Source organism: Chiloscyllium plagiosum, chromosome 20 (assembly GCF_004010195.1).
Source record: "Chiloscyllium plagiosum isolate BGI_BamShark_2017 chromosome 20, ASM401019v2, whole genome shotgun sequence".
NCBI lineage: Eukaryota > Metazoa > Chordata > Chondrichthyes > Orectolobiformes > Hemiscylliidae > Chiloscyllium > Chiloscyllium plagiosum.
In genome coordinates, this window is record NC_057729.1 from 48,250,280 (window position 1) to 48,273,848 (window position 23,569).

The 23,569-nt window shown below is 43.8% G+C and overlaps 1 protein-coding gene across 1 annotated transcript in view; it reads left to right on the forward strand.

Annotated features, from left to right (window-relative positions):
- plcg1 (phospholipase C, gamma 1) overlaps positions 1 to 23,569 on the forward strand; it is a 118,684-nt gene that overhangs the window by 27,108 nt on the left and 68,007 nt on the right. Inside the window, exons 9-13 of the mRNA XM_043710716.1 lie at positions 5,113 to 5,231; positions 10,381 to 10,466; positions 13,885 to 14,005; positions 18,213 to 18,381; positions 23,178 to 23,297. Coding sequence (XP_043566651.1) covers positions 5,113 to 5,231; positions 10,381 to 10,466; positions 13,885 to 14,005; positions 18,213 to 18,381; positions 23,178 to 23,297 — 615 coding nt within the window. The remainder of the gene's footprint in view (positions 1 to 5,112; positions 5,232 to 10,380; positions 10,467 to 13,884; positions 14,006 to 18,212; positions 18,382 to 23,177; positions 23,298 to 23,569) is intronic.

The following is a 23,569-nucleotide window of genomic DNA, read 5'->3' on the forward strand; positions in this document are numbered from 1 at the left end:
TTCTACAACTCAATGAAGTCCAGTTGAAGGCCGAGATTGATAGATTCTTGTTGTCTAGAGGAATTAAGGGCTACGGGGAGAACGCTGGTAAGTGGAGCTGAAATGCGCATCAGCCATGATTGAATGGCGGAGTGGACTCGATGGGCCGAATGGCCTTACTTCCACTCCTATGTATTATGGTCTTATGGTCTAAACATGGACAAAAGAGCTGATTTTGATTTAATTTGATTTATTATTGTCACATGAACTGAGATACAGTGAAATGTATTGTTTCGTATGCGAACCAGACAAATGATACCTTGAATATGTGCATCAAGTTAATAGAACAGAAGTCAGAATATAGTGTTACAGCTAGGTGCAGAGCAAGATCAATGTTAATACATGAGAGGTCTATTCATAAGTCTGATAACAGTGGGGAAGAAGCTGTTTTAGATCTTGTATATGTAGGGTCGGAGGGGGGTCTTTGATTATATTGATTGCTTCCCCAAGGCAGCAGGAAGTGTAGACTGAGTCAATGGATGGAAGGCTGGTTTTTGTGATTAACTGGGCTGCATTCACAACTCTGTGTTACTTCTTGTGGCCTTAGCCATAGCAGTTGCCTGACCAAGCTGTGATGCTGGATAGGATGTTTTCTACGGTACATTTATAAATGTTGGTAAGAGTCATTGTGGACATGCCGAATTTCCTCAGCTTTCTGAGGAAGTGGAGATGTTGGCATGCTTTCTGGACTGTGGTATCACCGTGGATGGACCTGGACAGATTGTTGGTGATATTTACTCCGAGAAACTTGAAGTTCTCAACCATCTCAGCACCATTGATACAGACATGGGCGTGCCCTCCACTCTGCTTTCTGAAGTTAATGATCAGCTCCTTCATTTTGCTGACATTGAGGGCGAGATTGTCATCTTTACACCCATGCCACGAAGTTGTCTATTTCTTTCCAGTACTCTGTCTCGTTGTTGTTTAAGATCCACACCACTGCAGTGGTGTTGTCAGCAAACTTGTAAATGGAATTTCAGAGGCGAGGTGTGAGTAACAACATCAAGGCCACTTTCAACCGGGTATGAAAATGGGCCCTACCAAAACTGGAATCCATGGTCATCAAGGGGCAAGTTCAAGTCATACCCGGCACGTTAGAAGATGGTTGTGGTTGTTGGAAGTCTGTCATCTCAACTCCAGGACATCTCTGCAGGAGTTCCCCAGAGTAGTGTCCTAGGCCTTAACCCTCTTCTGCTGCTTTATCTATGGTCTTCCCTCAATTGTAAGGTCAGAAGTGGGGATGTTCACTGATGATTGCACAATGTTCAGCACCATTTGTGACTCCTCAGATACTGATGCAGTCCATGTTCAAAGACAACAAGATCTGGCCTTGGGCTGACAAGAGGCAAGTAAGACTGATGCCACACAAATGCTAGTCTATGACCATCTTCAACGAGAGATAACCTAAACATTGCTCCTTGACATTCAATGGTGTTGCCATCACTGAATTTGCTGTTATGAGCATCCTTGGGGTTACCATTGACCAGAAACTCAGTTGAACTTCTCACATAAATAGACTGACTACAAGAGCAGGTCAGAGGATAGGAATACTGCAGCGAGTAACTCACCTCCTGACTCCCCAAAGCGTCTACAAGGCACAAGCCAGGAGTGTGATGCAATATTCCCTACTTTTCCGAATGGACAATAACACTCAAGAAGCTTGACACCGTTCAAGACAAAGCAGCCCACTTGATTGGCACCACATCCACAAGTATCCACTCCCTCCACCACTAACGCTCAACAGCAGCAGTATGTACTATCTACAAGATGGACTGCAAGATTAACCAAGATCCTTAGCACCACACAAACCTACAACCATTTCCATCGAGGCGGTCTAGGGTGGCAGAATCATGGGAACACCACCACCACTGCAAGCCACTCAGACTTGGAAATATATTGCTGTTTCTTCTCTGTCGCTGGGTTAAGATCCTAAAATTCCCTTCCTAAAAGCATTGACGGTCAACTCACAGCAAGAGGACTACAGTGGTTCATGAAGGCAGTTCACCATCACCTTCTCAAGGGCAACTAGGGACGGGCAATAAATGCTGGCCCAGCCAGCGACGCTAATGTCTCGCAAGTTTAAAAAAAAATTAGGAATAGACAATAAACACTGATCTAGCCAGTGATACCCTTATTCTGAGAACAATAATTTAAAAATGTTACAATTGTAAATGTAGGAAATAGAGCACTTAGCACACAGCAATAAACATAAACCACAATGTGACAAATAGTAGATAATCTGTTTTTATGTTATTCATTGAGGGATAAATATTGTTCAGAACATTGGCGATAATGTATCTGCTATCTTTTAAGAGTGCTGTGGGATCATTTACATACATGAGGCAATTGGTGCTGGAGTTTAACGTCCCAACCAAAATATAGCACCTTTGATAGTACAGCACTCCCTCAGTAATGCTCTTGTGTATCACCTTTTTGAGTTCTGTGCCCAAGTCCTAGAGTGCATCTTGAATCTACAGCCTTCAGGCACTAAAAGTAGAAGTGCTACCAAATGAACCCCCACACTAAAGTCAAGACAAGGAAATGGAGGTTTCATGGTTGGGAGCTTTGAAAGGAAAAGTAAACAAATTGTGTCATCAATGCAGGACCTAGTAAAAACAAACAAAGCCCAATAATATGCCCTCCCAACAGAAAATATGCCCTGCTACTGAGCCGCACAGACCACATGTGCCATTAATGTGCTTCCCAGTCATAGAACCACAGAATCCTCGACCGTGTGGAAGCACTAGAGAGAGTGCAGATGAGATTTACAAGAAAGGTTCCAGTGCTGAGTTATAAAAATGGGAATCTTTTCATGGAGAAGAGAAAGTGTATGACTCGCTCCTGGATACTGTATGCTTTATTAACTGCTATCTCATAGAGTCATAGAGCTGTACAGCATGGAACAGACCCTTCAGTCCAACTGGTCCATGCCAACCAGGTATCCTAAAATAATCTAGTCCCATTTGCCAGCATTTGACCCATGTCCCTCTAAATTCTTCCTACTCATATACCCAACTGGACACCTTTTAAATGGTGTACAACCTGTCCTTCCACCTTTGACGAATTACACAAGGTCCCTCTGCTCTAGTGCCCCCCAAATCATCCATTAACCAGTGCTCTCTGTTTCCTGCCACTCAGCCAAGGTTGTATCCATATTGCTCCTGCCTCTTTAATTAATCTCTAACTTTCTCACAAGTTTCTTTGTGGAGCTGTGTATCCAGTACTTTCCAGAAGTTACATGTACACCATATAACCAGCATTGCTGGCATCAACCCTTTTTGTTGCCTCTTCAAAAAAGCACTGGCAATTTAGTTAAATGTGATCGGCACTTAAGAAACTCCAGAATGGCTGTCCTTAACTAGTCCATGTTCATCCCACTGAAGACTAATTATATCCTGAAATTATTGTTTCCAGAACATTTTACCACAATAGTGAAACTGATGAATCTGTACTTTCTTGGCATATCCTTATACTTCTTTTGATATGACTCAAGATCCATTGTGATGCTGCTGACTCTCCCTCTCTGAAATAGCCAAATCGAAAGCAAAATACTATGGATGTTGGAAATCTGGAAATAATAGCAAAAAGTGCTGGAAAAGCTAACAGGTCAGGCAGCATCTGTACAGAGAGAAACAGTTAATGTCCACAGATTGATCAGAACTGATCTGATGAAAGATCATCAACCTTAAAGCTTAGCTGCTTTTCTCTCCATAGATCGCTCAAGATATTCAAGAAAGTAGCTCACCATCATTATCTCAAGGGTAATCAGACATTAGGTAATAAATGCTGACCTTGTCAATGATAGCCACATCCTGTGAAGGAACAAAAAAATGTGATACAACCTACAAGAGTGATTTCACACTCTTGCTTTGCTCTGTGTGGAAATCAGGTCATCTAGATTAGATTAGATTAGATTACAGTGTGGAAACAGGCCCTTCGGCCCAACAAGTCCACACCGACCCGCCGAAGCGAAACCCATCCATACCCCTACATTTACCCCTTACCTAGCACTACGGGCAATTTAGTATGGCCAATTCACCTGACCCTGCACATCTTTGTGATGTGGGAGGAAACCGGAGCACCCGGAGGAAACCCACGCAGACACGGGGAGAACGTGCAAACTCCACACAGTCAGTCGCCTGAGGCGGGAATTGAACCCGGGTCTCCAGCGCTGTGAGGCAGCAGTGCTAACCACTGTGCCGCCCACAAATCTATAGGAAACTGCTTTGTAACAACTCCTCGTCTGAGTTGTAGGGAGAGGCTGAATAGGCTGAGGTTGTTTTCCCTGGAGCATTGGAGGCTGAGGGGTGACCTTATAGAGGTTAATAAAATCATGAGGGTAAATAGACAAGGCCTTTTCCCTGAGGTGGGGGAGTCCAGAACTAGAGGGCATAGGTTTAGGGTAAGAAGGGAAAGATATGGAAGGGACCTAAGGGGCAACTTTACCACAGAGATGGTGGTGCGTGTATGAAATGAGCTGCCAGAGGAAGTGGAGGAGGCTGGTACAATTATAGCATTTAAAAGGCATCTGGATGGGTATATGAATAGGAAGGGTGTAGAGGGATATAGGCCAAGTGCTGGCAAATGCAACTAGATTAGGTTAGGATATCTGCTTGGCATGGATGAGTTGGACCATAGAGTCTGTTTCCATACTGCACATCACTATGACTCTATAACTGTAAGTAAATATTTCGGCATGTTTTCAGGCATGGAACAAAGGGGGCATTCATAACTAAATGGAGAGAGGGGGCTATGGTTAACAGAAGACATGGTCCAGGCAGGTTTTGAAATGGGAAGGGATGTTTAAGGCACTGAGAAGTGGGTATAGGACAATGCTAGGGGAAGCAGTGCATGTGATTATATAACCGCAGCTCAAATATTATAGTATAGTCACCATACTTCCATTTTACTGTATGGAGACTCAGTAAAGTTGTCAGAATGGTGCTTGGGTCCCTTACTAAGTCCAATTGTAACCTCGTTGGGGTGTTAAAGTGAGTTTGGAGTATGGAGGTTGGGTGAGCTTTTGTTGTTGCTACTTGAAACCTTTGACTGTTTATTCCCTTATCCTTTCAGTTCCTGACTTTCCTGTTTTCCAAAGAAAACTCCATTTGGGATTCAAGGTATGATCAGGTTTTCCTGGAAGAGATGAGCAATCCACTATCCCATTACTGGATCTCATCGTCGCATAACACGTGAGTAATCATCACTGAATGGACAGCCATGTGTAGTCTCCACTCCTTATGAATCAAACCTCTTTAAAGCGCATGACCCGATTTCTAGTGGAAGTTTAAGGAACCTTGCCCATAGCCTGCAGTTTAGTCAATGTCTGTACTTTAGAATAGATTTTCTGAGTTCTGAACTTTGTTCTGGAAGTCTTATAACCCAGCGAGTAACATCGCTGTCCCTGAGCCAGAAGTTCTGGTTTCAACCCCTATTCCAGGAGTTAAGCCTTACGAGAGTGTGTTCATAACCAGGTAACTAGATTATTGACCTGTAAATCCTTCTAATTTGCATATGGCATGTGGTAAGTGAGGCGATTAGAAAAAAATGTAGACTAAGGGGGTAGACAATGTGTATGCTTAGTGTTATTACCCCAGCTAGACCTTTCCTGGAACTAGTAACAGCTTGTCACCAGAGACTCTAACTTGACTGTGTCCTTCCCCATCAAGAATGGTAATGGGGGAGGGGTTCCAGGTCAGCCCCTTCCTTCTCTCCATTCTGAAAGTGCAAGTCCACAGGCACAAACTTACCAGTATCTGGCCTACATGACCTCCTATAGCAGAGTCCAATCTGCCTTTTATCCGATATATCTTTGCAGGCACAATTTTTGTATGGGATGAGAGTGTTGCTAGGTAGGCCAGCAATTATTGCCCATCCCAGAAGGCAGTTAAGTCAACCACTTTGCTGTAAGAATGGCAATTTTGTTCCCTAAAGGACATTAGTGAACCAGATGGGTTTTTCCAATAATTGGCAATAGTTTCATCATGAGACTCTTAATTCCAGATTTTTATTGAATTCAAATTCCGTCATCTGCCAATGGTGGGATTTAAGACCATAAGACATAGGAGTGGAAGCAAGGCCATTCAGCCCATTGAATCCACTCAGCCATGGTTGATGGGTGTTTCAACTCCACTTACCCGCACTCTCTTCGTAGCCCTTAATTACTTGCGAGATCAAGAATTTATCAGTCTCTGCCTTGAAGGCACCGAACGTCCTGGCCTCCACTGCGCTCCGTGGCAATGAATTCCAAAGGCCCACCACTCTCTGGCTAAAGAAATGTCTCCTCATTTCTGTTCGAAATTGACCCCCTCTAATTCTAAGGCTGTGCCCATGGGTCCTAGTCTCCCCGCCTAATGGAAACAACTTCCCAGCGTCCACCCTTTCTAAGCCATGCATTATCTTGTAAGTTTCTATTAGATCTCCCCTCAACCTTCGAAACTCTAATGAATACAATCCCAGGATCCTCAGCCTATCATCATATATTAGACCTAACATTCCAGGGATCAATGTCAATGTCTGTACTTGCTGAGTCTCCATTGGACACGTGCCAGTGCCAGTGTGTCCTTCCTGAGGCGTGGGGCCCAAAATTGGACACAATATTCTAAATGGGGCCTAACTAGAGCTTTGTAAACTCTCAAACCTGGGTCTCCAGAACATTGCCCAGATCTCCAGCAATAATACCATTGCTTCCCTATTAAAAACATAAGCAGCTGGTTAGTGATTAAGAATGAGGAATTCCGAGACAATTTTTATTTTCTCCCTAGGCCAGAGGACAACTAACTACCTCACCAGTTGAGAGCAGCTAACTCCACATAAAATATGGATCCCATTGCCAACATCAATAATAATTTTTGCTAAAGGATTCTATACACAAAACTCCTGGAAGAAGATGCATACTGAAAGCAAGTGGCTAGCACTGCGCCAACTGGGTTGCTATATATGTGGTTCATGATCTGCCAGGCTGTTTTGCAGTTTGTCATTGTACAAGATGCTGGCTACTCTGGCATTTATTGCAGATGCCTAATTGCCCCAGAGAAAGTGATGGTGAGCTACCTTCTTGAATCAGTAGAGTCTTTCACTGGGGACAGTCACAGTGCTGTTAGGGAGGGAGTTCAAGGATGTTGATCCAGTGACGCTGGATGGTGTATGACATGGAGGGAAGCTTTCAGATGGCCCTGTTCCATTGCATCTGGTGCCCTTGCCCTTCTAGATGGTAGAGGTTGTGCATCTGAAAGGTGCTATTGAAGGAGCCTGAATGAGTTACTGCACTGCACCTTGTAACTGGTAAAAGCTGCTAACACTGTGTGTCCATGGTGATGGGAGTGAATGTTGAAGCATTGGATGGAGTGCCAATCGAATGGGCTGCTTTGTCCTGAATGGTGTAGAGCTTTTTGAGTGTTGTAGGAGCTACCCTTATCTAGGCAAATAGAGTGTAAAATGATGAAGGGCTTTTGCCTGAAACATCCAGCATCACACTCTCGACTGTAATCTCCAGGATCTGTAGTACTCACTTTCGCTCATTGTGGAAACAGGAGGTGAGCTATTCACTGCAAAATTTCCTGCATTAGTGGGCACAGTATTTATATGGTTAGTCCACTTCAGATTTTGGTCAATGATAATCCCCCAGGATCTTGATGGTGGACAATTCAGTGATGGTTATGCTTTTGAATCCTATGGAGAGACGTTTAGATTATCTCATGTTGGACATAGTTATTGCCTGGCATATTGGTGGCAAGAATGTTACTTATCATTTAGCAACCCAAGCCTGAATATTGTCCAAGTCTTATTGCATTTGGAAATGGATAGCTTCAAATTGGGAGGAATTGTGAATGGTGCTGAACATTGGGCAATCATCAGTGAACATCTCTACTACTGATCTAATGGTAGAGAGAAGGTAATTTTTGAATTGCTCAAGATGGTCGAGCCATCACCTGCAGTGAGGTTCTGGGAGTAAGATAATTAACCTCTAATGACCACGACCATCTTCCCTTGTGCTAGGAATGACTCCACCTGATTCCCATTGACTTGAGTTTTGCTAGGGATTCTTGATATTGTACTTGGTCAAATGCAACCTTGAGGTCCAGGCATTTACTTTCCCCTCCCTTTTGGAACTCAGCTGTTTGTCCATGCTTAGACCAAAGCTATAACGTGGTCAAGAGCTGAGTGGCCCTGGTAAAAGCCAAACTGAGCATCAGTGAGCAGCTCACTCCTGAAAGTTGTGAGCTGTACACTATATGAAACAAACACTGCACCTGTTGCTGCCACTTTCAGTATCACTGACAGAGATAGGCCTGTAAACAGGAAGTTATGTGACATAGCTGTGGGCAGAAAGGTGATGTAAAGAAATTGTTTGAACTGTACATCCTGGAGCAGCAGAAGGGAAAGATGTTATTCTACCAAGCAGCTTAAACTATAATGAGGTTTGTGTAACTTTTCAAGACATAAGAAATAATAGGAGGAATAGGCCTTTTGGCCCCTCAGATTTATTCTGCAATTCTGGTCTCTTCCCACAGTCCAAAGATGTGCAAGTCAGGTGAATTGGCCATGCTAAATTGCCCATAGTGTTAGGTGCATTAGTCAGAGGGAGATGGGTCTGGGTAGGTTACTCTTTGGAGGGTCGATGTGGACTTGTTGGGCCGAAGGGCTTGTTTCCATACTATACGGAATCTAATCTAATACGATCATGCTGACCTCCTATCTTAACTACACCTTATTGTTGTATCCTCATATGCCTAATTTCCTCATTGGCCAAAAATCTGATTTCCTTTTAACTTCACTCAACAACTGAGCAACCACAGTTCTGGAAACCAAGTTCTGGAAAGTGTGATTGGTATAGATAGATCAGTACAGACTCAATGGGCCAAAGTGCCTCTTTTGTACTCTGACTCCTACTGCTCCAGTTCTTAGCAAGAATCATATTGGACTTGAAATTTTAACTCTCTTTATCCCTCCACGATGCTCCCAGACCTGCTGCATTTCTCCAGCATTTTCTGCTTCTCAGTTCAGACTCTCTTTTCAATTGCTGTTCCAAATTCAGATTTTTTTTAAAAAACCTGACAACAAGCCGTAACATTCCACTGCCATCCGTACCGAAGATTGTCATAGCAGCATTATCACCACTTATCATCCCAAGCCTGAATACTGTCCAGGTCTTAGTGCAATTGTAAATGGAGTGCTTCGAATTGTGAATGGTGCTGAACAGTGGTGATTCAAGAAGGGAGCTCCCCACCACCATCTCAGTGTAACTGGGAATGTGTTTGGGTAATAAATGCTGGCTATGCTCGTGTAACTCACATTCTCCCAGTCAAACAATTATATTGAGGCAAAGTGACCTGAACAGCAATGTTCTCAATGTCATTTACTGTGACATGATTAGACAAACAGGATCTAGAATGAATAGACTACAAGAGTGCTCAACTTTATTCAACTCATAGTATACAAATGATTTGAGAATTTGTTTGGGCAGTATACAATTACTATTAGTTATAGTAAATAAAGTTGCCAAAGTCCTGGAGGACTGCCATTTCATTAGAGAGATGACTGGTTATGGTTTAACCTGAGGGTCACCATCCCTCAGATGAAAGGAGAAGGAAGGGCCTGTATGGTAACCTCAGCCAGTGCAGGGATTGAACTTGTGCTGTTGGTGTCCCTTTGTATCACAAACAAGCCGTGCAGCCATCAGAGCTCATTTGGGTGGCACAGTGGTTAGCACTGCTGCCTCACAGCGCCAGAGACCTGGGTTCAATTCCCGACTCAGACGACTGACTGTGTGGAGTTTGCACATTCTCCCCGTGTCTGCGTGGGTTTCCTCCGGGTGCTCCGGTTTCCTCCCACAGTCCAAAGATGTGCACGTCAGGTGAATTGGCCATGCTAAATTGCCCGTAGTGTTAGGTAAAGGGGTAAATGTACGGGAATGGGTGGGTTACGCTTCGGCAGGTCGGTGTGGACTTGTTGGGCCGAAGGGCCTGTTTCCACACTGTAAGTAATCTAATCTAATCCCCCTCTGTTTGTTATAAGTAGCAGCCAAATAGTTGATGTCACTGACTGCAATGGAACTGAACACAGGTGCTGCGGCTGACACATAGCTCATCCAACAACAACTGTTTGGCCTTACTGCCAGAGATGGTTTATTGCCACAGTGTCTAAATCGGGCATTCTTAAGGGTTGCAAGTGGACTGAATCTGGTCGCCGAGTTCGTGGACCCTGTCAGTGCCTGTGATGAATGCAGATCTGCTCATCCATTTTAAAACAAAGTTGTAAATAGTGTGCCATTACTCCTGTATATCTATCTCCTTGGCTATCTGTGTGATATGTCTATGAGTCATGCCGTCTCTGTTGCAGCTACCTAACAGGGGATCAGTTCTCCAGCGAATCCTCACTGGAAGCCTATGCTCGCTGCCTAAGAATGGGATGCCGGTGTATTGAATGTAAGCACATCAGTATGTCTTCCTGTGATCTGTTTGAGTTACTTTATTGAGCAATGTGTAACCCATTGAGTAGATCTGAGGTGCAGGACAGAGAGGGATGAGGAGATTGTAAATGGTTGGGGACATTGTCTGTTCGGCTTGGAAATGTAAACCTGAGCTCAGCCTGAACCAATGGGTTATCATATCATTTTAGTGCTCCTGTAAAGGATCATGAGTAATTGTTTTTATATCGAAAATCGGTTTCATAGAACAACACAGTACGGGCCCTCCGGCCCTCAATGTTGCGCCGACTTGTGGAACCAATCTGAAGCCCATCTAACCTACACTATTCCATTCTCGTCTATGTGCCTATCCAATGACCATTTAAATGCCCTTAAGTTCACGAGTCTACTACTGTTGCTTAGGTTTCCTGAAAGCATGAGAATTCAGCATTCCCTAATAGCACAGAGAATGTCAAGAAATTGTCTCAGATGGCCTACAGATTTTTCACAAGTTTCTAATCAACCTGCTCAGAGATACTACGATACTCCTCTGGAGCAGATGGGACTTAGACCATAAGCCTTAGGAGAAGAAATTAGGCCATTCAGTCCATCGAGTCTGCTCCACCATTCAATCATGGCTGATAAGTTTCTCGACCCCATTCTCCCACTTTCTCCCCTTAACCCTTGATTCCCTTGATAGTCAAAAACCTATCTATCTCAATCTTAAATATACTCAATGATCTAGCCTTCACAGCCTTCTGCAACAATGAATTCCATGGATTCACCACTAGCTGAAGAAATTTCTCCTTATCTATATTCTAAAAGGTTTTCCCTTTACTCAGGCTGTGCCCTCGGGTCCTTGTCTCAACTTGAACCGAGTTCAAGACAAAAAAAAAATTGCAGATGCTGGAATCCAAAGTTGACAAACAGGAGGCTGGAAGAAGACAGCAAGCCAAGCATCCTCAGGAAGTGGAGAAGTCAACGTTTCGGGCATAACCTTTCTTCAGAACCAATGACTTCTCCACCTCCTGAAGCTGCCTGGCTTGTTGGGCTTTCGAACCCAGGCCTTCAGGCCCAAAGATATGTTATTGCTGCATCACAAACACCAAGAGCTGAAGTTCTTTTTTACTACCATCAAATCATCCGTGTTTCTATTTAAAGGAATAACTTACAAAAACAGCCTGTCAAGGGTAGTGCAACGACACCGGAAGTGAGGGAATGATAGGGGAAAGAGGGAGGGGGCTGAAGTAAAATAGAGTTGGAGGGAAAAATAAGGCACTGCACCCCTAATGGTGCCCATCTCCCTCTGAAAGTTAACAGACACCACATGCTCCCTCAGAAGGACTCCTAGGCGTGAATGTAGCCTTGGAAGAGGGACAGTAGTCAGGAACTATGACACCCTCCATAGCCCACTGCCTGGACGTACTGGTGGCTACTTTGGGCAGATCCAGTAGCAGACCCACGGGGAGATCTGCCAACTTGCCCACCCTTCTCCATACCTGGCAGCCAAAGATCAGGAGCATGAGGTTGAAGTGCAAAGAACTCAACTCTTTAAGTACAAATGTCTAATGAGCATCAGCAGCTCCAGAATCGATTGGAAGCAGATCTGTCTGAACCTTAATGCAACCTGCATTTCTAACTCTGACATCAAACATGGTCTGGCCTGTTTTCAAAGGTATATCTCCATGGTGAGTGGTGGCTTCCTGAAGATTGGATCTAAAAAGAGGAATTAAACACAGAAATATATAAGAAAATGGCAATTTAGAAGTTTTTGTTTTAGGATCCCGACAGTGGGGAAACAGGCCCTTCAGCCCAACATGTCCACACCAAACCTTCAAAGAGTAACCCACCTAGACCCATTCCTCTACTCTATATTACCCCCTGACTAATGCATCTAACCTACACATCACTAAACACAATGGGCAATTTAACGTGGCCAATTCACCTAACCTGCGCATCTTTGGATTGTGGGAGGAATCAGGAGCACCCGGAGGAAACCCATGCAGACATGGGGAGAATGTGCAAACCCCACACAGACAGTCACCCGAGGCTGGAATTGAACCCAGGTTCCTAGCGCTGTGAAGCAGCTGTGCTGACCACTGAGCCATCGTGCCGCCCCAGTGATATTTAAAGTGATAAAAACAGAAATTGCTGCAAATACAGAACATGTGAGGCAGTACCACTGGAAGTAATAAAACAGAGTTAATATTTCAGGTCAGTCACCTTTAGACAGAATATCTTTTAATCTCTTGGAGGTACAGGCTTATGCTCTGTTGCTTAGCACCAGTTGTCACTTCATCAGAGTGACTGTAGTGCATTTTATAAAAATTCATTCATGGGATGAGGGTGTATCACAAGCTAGGCCAGTATTTATTGCCCATCCCAAGGGCAGTTTAAGAGTCAACCACATTGCTGTGGGTCTGGAGTAACAGGTAGGGTAGGTAACCTAAGAGATATTAACAAACCAGGTGGGCTTTCCCTGACAATTGATGATGGATTCATAGTCAGCATTAGACTGTTAATTGCAAATGTTGATTGAATTCAAATACTACCATCTTCCGTGTGGGGTTTGAACCCGGGTCCCCGGGTGTCTGGATTAATACTATAGCAATAGGACCAGTAGGCGATTGTCTCCCCTGTCTACATGGCACCGAGTCCATCATAACGCTGTGAGAAACAGGAATGGGAGTAGTCTGCTCGAGCCTGTTCCACCTTTCAGTAGGATCATGGCAGATATGACATTTCTCACATTCACTTACCTATCGTCGTAACCCTTGATCCCTCTTCTGATCAAGAATCTATTTCAACCTTAAAATAACACAAGGTCTCTGCCCCCAGAGTTCTCTGTGGCAAGGAATTCCAAAGATTCTCAACCCTCAGAGAAGAAATTCCTCCTCATCTCAGTCTTAAATTGGTGTCCCTTTATTCTGAGCCAGCCCATGTTTGACCCTTGAGGATAAGGATTTGAGCCTGAACTCACCTTCCACTGATGGTGTCAGTGCCCAGCATAGGCCCCTCAATGAGGGATCAGGTGCATCCACTTCTCATCCTGCATGTCTGACCTCTGTCTGGATGTCCACTGGTCCCAGACTTGTGAATATCTGACAACAACAAAGTTCTGCCGCAATTGGCACCTGTGGCAAAATCGATGGATGATATGAATTGGGGAGTACACCTGAATATTGAGCATTCGGATGAAGCATCAGACAGCAGTTGGCACTCCATCTGGAGTCAGAATTTGCAGGACAGATGATAGTCATGATAAAGGAGATTGTTCTATCAAAATAAACTGAAGATTGTTTTAATACCATTAAAAAATTTAGGAGAGATGTAAATAAACAGGGTGATTAATATGGGTGAATGGGCGAAGTGAGCACAATTAGTGTGTTTGGATCAGATTTGGACACACATTAAACCAATTGTAACTTTTCTTACAGTGGATTGCTGGGATGGACCCGAGGGAATGCCAGTTATTTACCATGGTCACACTCTGACTTCAAAAATCAAGTTTAATGATGTTCTGACTACAATCAAGGAACATGCCTTTGTGACTTCAGAGTAAGACTATCTTTTTGTTATCACGATAACCTCTGTATGTGGTTTGCCCCCATTTTGAATATATAAGAATCCACTCAGCAACATATTACTTCCGCAATTCTGTCCGCAATTGGAGTGAATAATGTTTTCATGCATTGTAGGCATTGGTCAAAGCGGTGAAAATCTGACACTATTTTAAACCATTCCGTTCCTTTTTCCTCTCTTCGCGGTGATTTACTGTCACAGAATTGGGTGATTACAAAACTGAAGGAGGCCATTCAGCCCATTATGTCTACTAGCTCGCTGCAAGAGCAACTCATATAGTCCCACTCCCTCCCCTTCACCATAACCCTGGAAATTTTTCCCTTTTAGCTAATGGTTCAATTCTCTTTTGAAAGCCATAACTGTCATTTCCAGTAAAGCCAATAAAGCAGTAAGTTATGAAGACGATGAACTAGTCTGTAAATCAGAGCTTGGTCAAACTTGTGCAATATTCTGCTCAGACAGCACTTTGACTATGCCAAGCCCCAGTCAATGAGACTTAAGGGAGACGTTTAAGACCTGAATGTGGTTCTTTATTTATTCTTTCTTGGGCAATGGGCCTCACTGGTAAGCCCAGTATTGTTTTCCATCCCTCATTACTCTGCTTTGTTCAAGGAACTATCCTTGTTGGACTATTTCAGAGGGTGGCTACATTGCTGTGGGTCTGGAGTCACGTGTAGGCCAGACCAGCTAAGGATGGTACATTTCCTTTACTAAAACCATATAGCCCCTACAGTGTGAAAAGAGGCAGTTTGGATCATCGAGGCTGCACCGACCCTCCAAAATGCACCCCACCCAAACACAGCCCTCTCACCTATCCTGGAACCCTGCATTTCCTATATCTAATTCACCTAAGTCTGCATGTGTCTCGACACTGCAGATAATTTAGCATGGCCAATGCATCTAACCTGCACATCTTTGGACCGTGGAAGGAAACCGGAGCAAACCCACGCAGACACAGGAAGAACATGCAAACTCAATGAAGTCATCCGAGGCTAGAATCAAACCTGGCTCCCTGGTGCTATGCAACAGCAGCACTAACCACAGAGCCACCAAACGATCTGAAAGGAATCGGTGAACCAGAAATGTTTTCATGACAATTAATGGTATTTTCGTGACCTGACCAACTAGTTCAGGTTGTTTGATTAAATTTAAATTCCACCAACTGGCATGGTGGGATTCAAACCCATGGTATCAGAGGGTTACCTGGCTCCTGAGATTACTAGCCTAGGAGCATTGCCACCATGCCACTATCAGCTCCCCTGACAAGACAAGTCTGAGTGGTGACCCAATAAAGGCCTTAAACATTGTGGAAGGGTTTGATTTAGAAATGGTATTCTCACTGGTGGGAAAGTTCAAAAACTAGACCCCACAAGAGATGAGAGTCTCATTTCCACGCAGTATATAATTCAGGAAAACCTGAGTTGTTTGAATATGAAACTCACTACCACAAAGAGTAATGAAGGTGAATAGAATAGATACATTTAAATTTAAAGTTCAACAAGCACCTGAGTAAGAAAGCAATTGCTGATGAAGAAGGGCACATTGAGGCTTGCGTTGAACTGTAACATCAGCATGAACCTTTAGGGCTGAATGGCCTTTTTTGAAGTTGTGCATCCTACACAAATCAATGTAAGGTCAATGTCCACCCTTGGAGATAGGCCCAGTGTAGAAAAGGTTGGGAATCCTGAACTGTTTAGACTGGTTTGCCTGAGAAGAGTTTAGATGGTAGTATTTAAGAAAATGAATAGCACTGAAGAGATAAATGTCAAAAATATTTCAGATACTTCAAGCGAAGGACAAAGGTCACAGGTTAAAAAGGCAAACTTAGGGTGAATCATGGAATATTTGTTGTCACAACATAGAGAGACTTACACCAGGACAAAAGAGTTTCAGCACCCTGGGGTGGGCACAAAAGAATTAGGTGCGTAACATTGGGCACTAGGACATCGATTCCATGCCAGCTGCCTATACTCCCATCTGCAAATTTACCACTGTGGGAGGCATCAGGTGGTCCACTCACCATTGGACCAATTGGGTGCATAAATAGCCAATCCATGGCCACATACTAACCTCCTTCAGCCATTGTTGCGATTTTATCCACTGTAGGGGTGACCACTGTCAAGTTTTAAGCCTGTCAGATGGAACCCACACCTGACCTACCACCCAGTCCCCCCCTCCCCTCCCCTGTCATGGTGAGGCCCTGGACTCACTTCAGCCTCTGAAGACCTTCCTTTGGTGATTGTTGCAGTCTCAGCAAAGGCCACTGCTCCTCGTTGTGCTTCTGAGACAAGGCAGCTGCCAGCAGTTTGATGGAGGCAGAAGGACTACCTCACATGGACTCGCCTCTGATGGTTACGCTGGAGAATGGAGCAGGGAGCTTGTGCCCAGATTAAAATTCGTTCTTGGAGAGAACTGATAGATAGACAATTAGAAACAACAATCCTTATTGTCTGCCTCCAGCAGGAGTTTAGCTGATTGTTATCGCCTGTATGTTTAAAAAAAACTGGGCACGATATCATGGTATTGAAGAAGCCAGCTGATATTTATTACAGCTAACAATTGTACTCAAACTTTACATTCTTGAGCACATAGGTGTCTGGGCTAACATTATGCTATTAGATTATAAAGATCAGCATGCTTCCAGTAGAGTTTCATGCTTCAATTGATAGTCATACAGCACAGAAACAGACCGTTCGGTCCAACTCGTCCATATCGACCAGACATCCTAAATTAATCTAGTCCCATTTGCCAGCATTTGTCCCATATCCCTCTAAACCCTTCTTATTCATTTCCCCATCCAGATACCTTTTAAATGCTGTAATTGTACCAACCTCCACCACTTCCTCTGGCAGCTCATTCCGTGCACACACCACTCTCTGCTTGAAAAGGTTGCCCCTCAGCTCCCTTTTATATCTTTCTCCACTTATCTTAAACTTTTGCCCTCTAGTTTTGGACTCCCCTACCTAGGGAAACGACCATGTCCATTTACCCTTTTCATGTCCGTCATGATTTTATAAACCTTTCTGAAGTGACCCCTCAGCTTCCGACGCACCAGGAAAAACAGCCCCACCCTATTCACCCTCTCCAACACCAGCTTAAACACTCCAACCCCGACAAATCCTTGTAAATCTTCTGAACTCTTTCAAGTTTAACAACATCCTTCCTCATAGCAGGGAGACCAGAACTGAACGCAGTATTGCAAAAGTGCCTTAACCAGTTTCCTGTGCAGCTGCAGCGTGACCTCCCAACTCTTAAACTCATCACACTGACCAATAAAGGCAAGCATACCAAATGCCTTCTTCACCACCACATGGCATCCCAACCCCGATGATCTTGAGATAAGACAGAATCTGAGACCTTTATACCCTCAGATCACAAATTATGGTGACTTCATAAGTATGTGTCTTGAAAGTATACTGATAACATGACCATGGGATATAAAAGAATAGATCATGAAATAATTTAACATTCAGCTGGATGTGGCGATGGAGAGACTTTCTGGATGGATGAGCTAAAATATGTCACATGCTTTTACTCAACCTCCCCCCCCTCCCCCCCCCCCCCCCCCCCCCCCCCCCCCCCCCCCCCCCCCCCCCCCCAAGGCCAGAAAGTTATAGACTAGAAAGTCAATGTAGAGTAATATTGATCAAAGCCTTGACGCTAATGAGTATTTACTAAACTCAGACAAAAGAGATAAATGAAACAAAAAAATTGCATACATTTATTTAAAATCTAGTTCTATGTTGTGTCCAGCAGAAGTTCATTGGCTTGCTTTAAAGGCTAGCTGAACCCATGTATGTAGGATTTCACAGTTGGGCCATAGAGTCATAGAGTATAGCACAGAAACAGACCTTTCGGTACAATCCATCCTTGCCGACCAGATATCCTAAACTAATCTAGTCCCATTTGCCAGCACTTGGCCCGTATCCCTCTTTACCCTTCCTGTTCATTTACCCATCCATTGACTGCTGTGTTGCGAGTACTGGATAGATACGTTTAGCAGCTATGTTCAAACAGCTCAGTAAAAACATTGGTAGCAATGGGACTCAGTTCCAGAAGTGTGAAATTTAGCATAGGATAAGGTGGCATTCAATGTCGTCTGAGCTGGTTAGGGAAGATACTACCTGAGTTCATGTGTGCCTGTTCTTTGAGATTTACCGTGGCGCTGTTGATTATTTGACAGGTATCCTGTAATCTTGTCCATTGAAGATCATTGTAGTATCGTTCAACAGCGCAATATGGCTAATGTTTTCAAGAAGGTGTTTGGTGACATGCTGCTGACCAAACCTGTTGACATCACTGCAGACGGGCTTCCGTCACCGAATCAACTGAGGAGAAAATTCCTGATTAAGGTCAGTCACTGCCATTAATGTCAGCTTCTTAGTTTGCTGAATGATCTTATGGAAGAGGAAGCTGTTTTTCAAATCATACACTTTCCTCTGCTTAAGATGTATCAAACTGACTGAGGTTTCACATTTATAGTATTGTTAGGACACGTTATAACTGACTGCATTGGCATAGAAAAACAAATTATTGTCATGTGTATTTTTTACAAAAAAATACAGTGAAAAGTTTTATAACCTGCCATACCATGGCACCTAAATGAATGACAGAAGTCGTAAGTAATAAGAACAAAAAAGTAAAAATTCATTCCCAGTTAATGGCTCCTGGGTTTGGGGTACGCTGGAAAATCAGGCTGGAAAACCACTGTGCACTGCTGGGCCAAGACCAAGCCACCAACCTGGGACTAGACCTCCGTGCTGGGACTAGACCTCCGCGCTGGGACTAGACCTCCGCGCTGACTACACCTCCGCGCTGGGACTAGACCTCCGTGCTGGGACTAGACCTCCATGCTGACTAGACCTCCGTGCTGACTAGACCTCCGCGCTGGGACTAGACCTCCGCGCTGGGACTAGACCTCCGCGCTGGGACTAGACCTCCGCGCTGGGACTAGACCTCTGCGCTGGGACTAGACCTCTGCGCTGGGACTAGACCTCTGCGCTGGGATTAGACCTCTGCGCTGGGACTAGACCTCTGCGCTGGGACTAGACCTCTGCGCTGGGACTAGACCTCCGCGCTGGGACTAGACCTCCACACTGGGACTAGACCTCCACCCCAGGCCAAAACCGCTTCTCCTGGTCAAGATTGTCACATTGGGAGACCGCCCCACCAGGTACCAGGCGGCACGGTGGCACAGTGGTTAGCACTGTTGCCTCACAGCGCCAGAGACCCGGGTTCAATTCCCGCCTCAGGCGACTGACAGTGTGGATTTTGCACGTTCTCCCCGTGTCTGCGTGGGTTTCCTCCGGGTGCTCCGGTTTCCTCCCACCATCCAAAGATGTGCAGGGTCAGGTGAATTGGCCATACTAAATTGCCCGTAGTGTTAGGTTAGGGGTATGGGTGGGTTTCGCTTCGGCGGGTCGGTGTGGACTTGTTGGGCCGAAGGGCCTGTTTCCACACTGTAAGTAATCTAATCTAAATCTAATCATTCTTGTCGCTGGGCCTGGCCAGGAGAAGACACCATCCACCAAGGTCATTTCAAGAAGGAATGGTGTCATAATAAATGGAAACCTTAAAAAACAGTATTGAAAGAAAACATAAGAAAAACAGACAAGATCCATGCTTCTGGGCTGAGGGCCCTATATGTTGTGCTATGACTCTTGCATCTTAGAAGTAAGCTGAGGAGGACATACAGCCCTGAGTTCCACTACTACTTCCAGAATTTTCTGGTGACTCGATCATTATTTAAATATAGGGCAGTAAATCTGTGATGCCTGCATCCAGTGAACAAATTAAAAATATCTGTTGCTATTATCACTTCACAACAATGTGTTTAACAGCTCAGACTGCCCTCAGTAGAAACAACTTAAGTCTTGATCTAGTTGAAGATTGCAGAAGGAAATGGCTCTTAGGTGGTGACTTTTGAGGTGATTGAAGCCCAGGTTGTCAACAGAACATACATACAGTAATATAAACATTGTAATTCAGTGGAAGATGTGCAAGGTTAGTGAAGGTTGCTAATTGTTTAAGAGTCCAGAAATGGAGACACTCATGGCAGCATGAGGGTGGGGTTCTGGACTTTGGTAATATTGTAGAGAGCAAGCTGAAGATTGGGGACTGTAGTGTAATGGTTCAGTTGCTAAATTGCCATTAAGAGGGCTGGACAAGTTAGAGTCATAGAGTCCTACAGCATGGAGACAGGCCCTTTGGCCCAAACTGGTCCACACCGACCAAAATGTCCATCCATGCTGACCCCATTATCCTGCACTTGGCCCATATCCTTCTAATCCTAGCTAGAGACATGAGAATATGAATGAATAACAAGGGAAATTTAAATTTAATTCAATAAATCTTAATGACTTTTGAGATTTGTAGCTCAGGTTGATAATAAGTATGTAAGTTTGCTTGCTGAGGTTAAAGGTTTCTTTTCAAATGTTTCACCATTATACAAAGTAACATCATCAGTGAGAAGCTCTGGTGATGCGCTGGTGGTATGTCCAGCCTCTATTTATAGGTCTTGGTTTCTTAAGGTGGGAGATGTAATTTCCGGTTCTTTTTTTCAAGGGAAGGTAGATAGGGTCTAAATCGAGGTGTTTATTAATGGAGTTCTGGTTAGAATGCCATGCCTCTAAGAATTCTCGTGCATTTCTTTGTTTCGCCTGTCCTGGGATGTGTATGTTGTCCCAGTCAAAGTGGTGTTCGTCTTTGTATGTATGTATAGAAACTAGTGGTAGTGGGTCATGTCTTTTGGTGACCAGTTCGTGTCCATGTATCCTGTTGGCAAGTTTCCTGCTAGTTTGTCCAATGTAGTTTTTTTTACAGTTCTTGCATGGTATCTTGTAAATGACGTTAGTTTTGCTGGTGGCATCTATTGGATTCTTTAGATTCATTAGTCGTTGTTTAAATGTGTTGGTAGGTTTGTGGGCTACCATGATGCCAAGATATCTGAGTAGTCTGGACGTCATTTCTGCTACGTCTTTGATGTAAGGTAATGTGGCTATACCTTTTGGTTGCGTTGTGTCTGCTTATTTGGATTTGTTTTTGAGGAATTGGTGGATTGTATTTATTGGGTACTCGTTTTTCTTGAAAATGTTGTAGAGATATTTTACTTCTGCTTTTTGTAGTTCTTGGGTGTTGCAGTGTGATGTTGTTTGTTGACATAATGTCTTGATGCAGCTCTGTTTATGGATGTTGGGATGATAGCTTCTGAAGTTAAGTATTTGGCCCGTGTGTGTTGTTTTTCTGTAGACGCTGGTTTGAAGTTCTCTGCTAACTGTACGTTCAAATGGGAGTCTGTTGTTGTTCTCCTCCTCTTTTGTGAATTTTATGCCTGTCAGGATATTGTTGATGGTATTGTATGTTTCCTCTAATTTGTTCCATTTTGTGATGACAAAGGTGTGTCTTCAACAAAGTTTGGGTTGGATAGATGGGAGGGCAGCTTGTTCAAGTGTCAGCATTACTGCTTCTACTATGAGCCCTGATATTGGTGATCCCATAGGTTTTCCATTGACTTGTTTGTAGACTTTGTTATTCAATGTGAAGTGGATGGTGAGGCACAGGACCACTAGCTTGAGGATGTTGTCATTGCTGATGAAGCTGGTGCTGTCTGGTGTTTGTGGTCCTAGTTTTCAGAGTAGTGATGCCAGTGTTTCTTTGGCCAGATCGATGTTAATTGACGTGAAAAGGGCTGTAACGTCAAAGGAGACCATTATTTCATCCTCTACTATCTTGGTGTCTTTGATGGTGTTCAGAAATTCTTGGGTGGAGTGAATGGAGTGGTGTGAATCTTCAATTAGGTGTTTTAGTTTTTGGTCGAGTTCTTTGGCTACGCTGTATGTTCGTGTACCAGGTAGGGAGCCTGTGGGTCTGAGGGGGGGCCCTGGTTTGTGTATTTTTGGTAATCCATAGCAGCATAGTGTGTTGGATCCATCTGGTTTCAATTTTCGGAAGTCTGTCCTGTTTAGTTCTCCTGATTTTTTTAAGCGCTGTTAAAAAGGAGGAGATTCTGTTTAATTACTGTGGGGTCGGGTTTATCGCCTCCTGCTAGTAAGTGTCAGTATCTGCAAGTAGAGCATTTGCCTTTTTAAGATAGATGAACATACAGTTAACAGAGAGCTTCAAACCAGCGCCTGCAGAAAAACAACAAACACCGACCAAGTACTTAACGTCAGAACCAATCACCACAACACCCACAAACAGAGCTGCATCAAGACATTATTTCAACGAGCGACGTCACACTGCAGCTCTCAAGAACTACAAAAAGCAGAAGAAAAATATCTATACAACGTTTTCAAGAAAAACGGGTCCCCAATAAACACAATCTGCCAACTCCTAGAAACAAACCCAAACAAAGAGACACAATGCACCCAAAAGGTATAGCCACATTACCTTACATCAAAGACATATCAGCAATGACTTCCAGACTACTCAGACCCCTTGGCATCATGGTAGCCCACAAACCTACCAACACACTTAAATAGCGACTAATGAAACTAATGGATCCATTAGATACCACCAGTAAATCTAACGTCATTTACAAGATGCTGTGCAAGAACTGTAAAAAAAAAAACTACATCAGACAAACTAGCAGGAAACTTGCCACCAGGATAAATGAACACCAACGGGCCACCAAAAGACACAACTCACTATAACTAGTTTCTATACATTGACTGGGACAACACACAAATCCCAGGATAGGCAAAACAAAGACACACATGAGAATTCTAACCAGGCATGGCATTCTAACCAGAACTCCATCAATAAACACGTCGATCTAGAATCTATCTACCTTCCTTTGAAAAAAAAATGGAAATGACATCACCCACCTTAAGAAACCAAAACCTATAGAGAGGCAGGACTTACGACCAGCACTTCACCGGGCACTCTCACTGATGATGTTACCTAGTATGGTGACGAAACGTCTGAAAACAAACCTTCAAGCTCAGCGAGCAAACTTACATACTTATCAATAAACCTTAGGTTTGGGATTAGTTGCAAGGGGACTCAGGTTTTGCAGCACTGTAAAGGATTTTAAAACTGAGGAGCTATAATAAGGAGGTTGTACCTGACATGGTGATTGGGAATTGGACTAATTGGGATCCTGTGGGAATGTTCCCCTCTTCATTCTCCATCTCTTCCTTCCTTGCAGCACAAGAAACTGGCTGAGGGCAGTGCCTATGAAGAGGTTTCAACTTCTACCTACTCCGAGAACGACATCAGCAACTCGATAAAGAATGGAATCTTGTATCTCGAAGATCCAATCAATCATGTAAGTGCCAGGTTTGAAATGTTACTCCAGTCTTACATTCATAAGCTGATGGTTCAAGTAGCAGATTCTAATCCAGCATAAGCAGCAAACCTCATTCGTATTGAAGTTCGACATTGCCAGTTCCTTACTTTCCATCTGTTTCAAATTGCTCCCTGCTTTACAAAAGTCAGTGACTCAATCTCGTAGGCAGCAGCTTTCTGATGTCTTAGTGAAGAGTCCAGTAACTGGTATTGGGCTGTTGGATTATGATGACCTTAACAGTTAGTCATAGT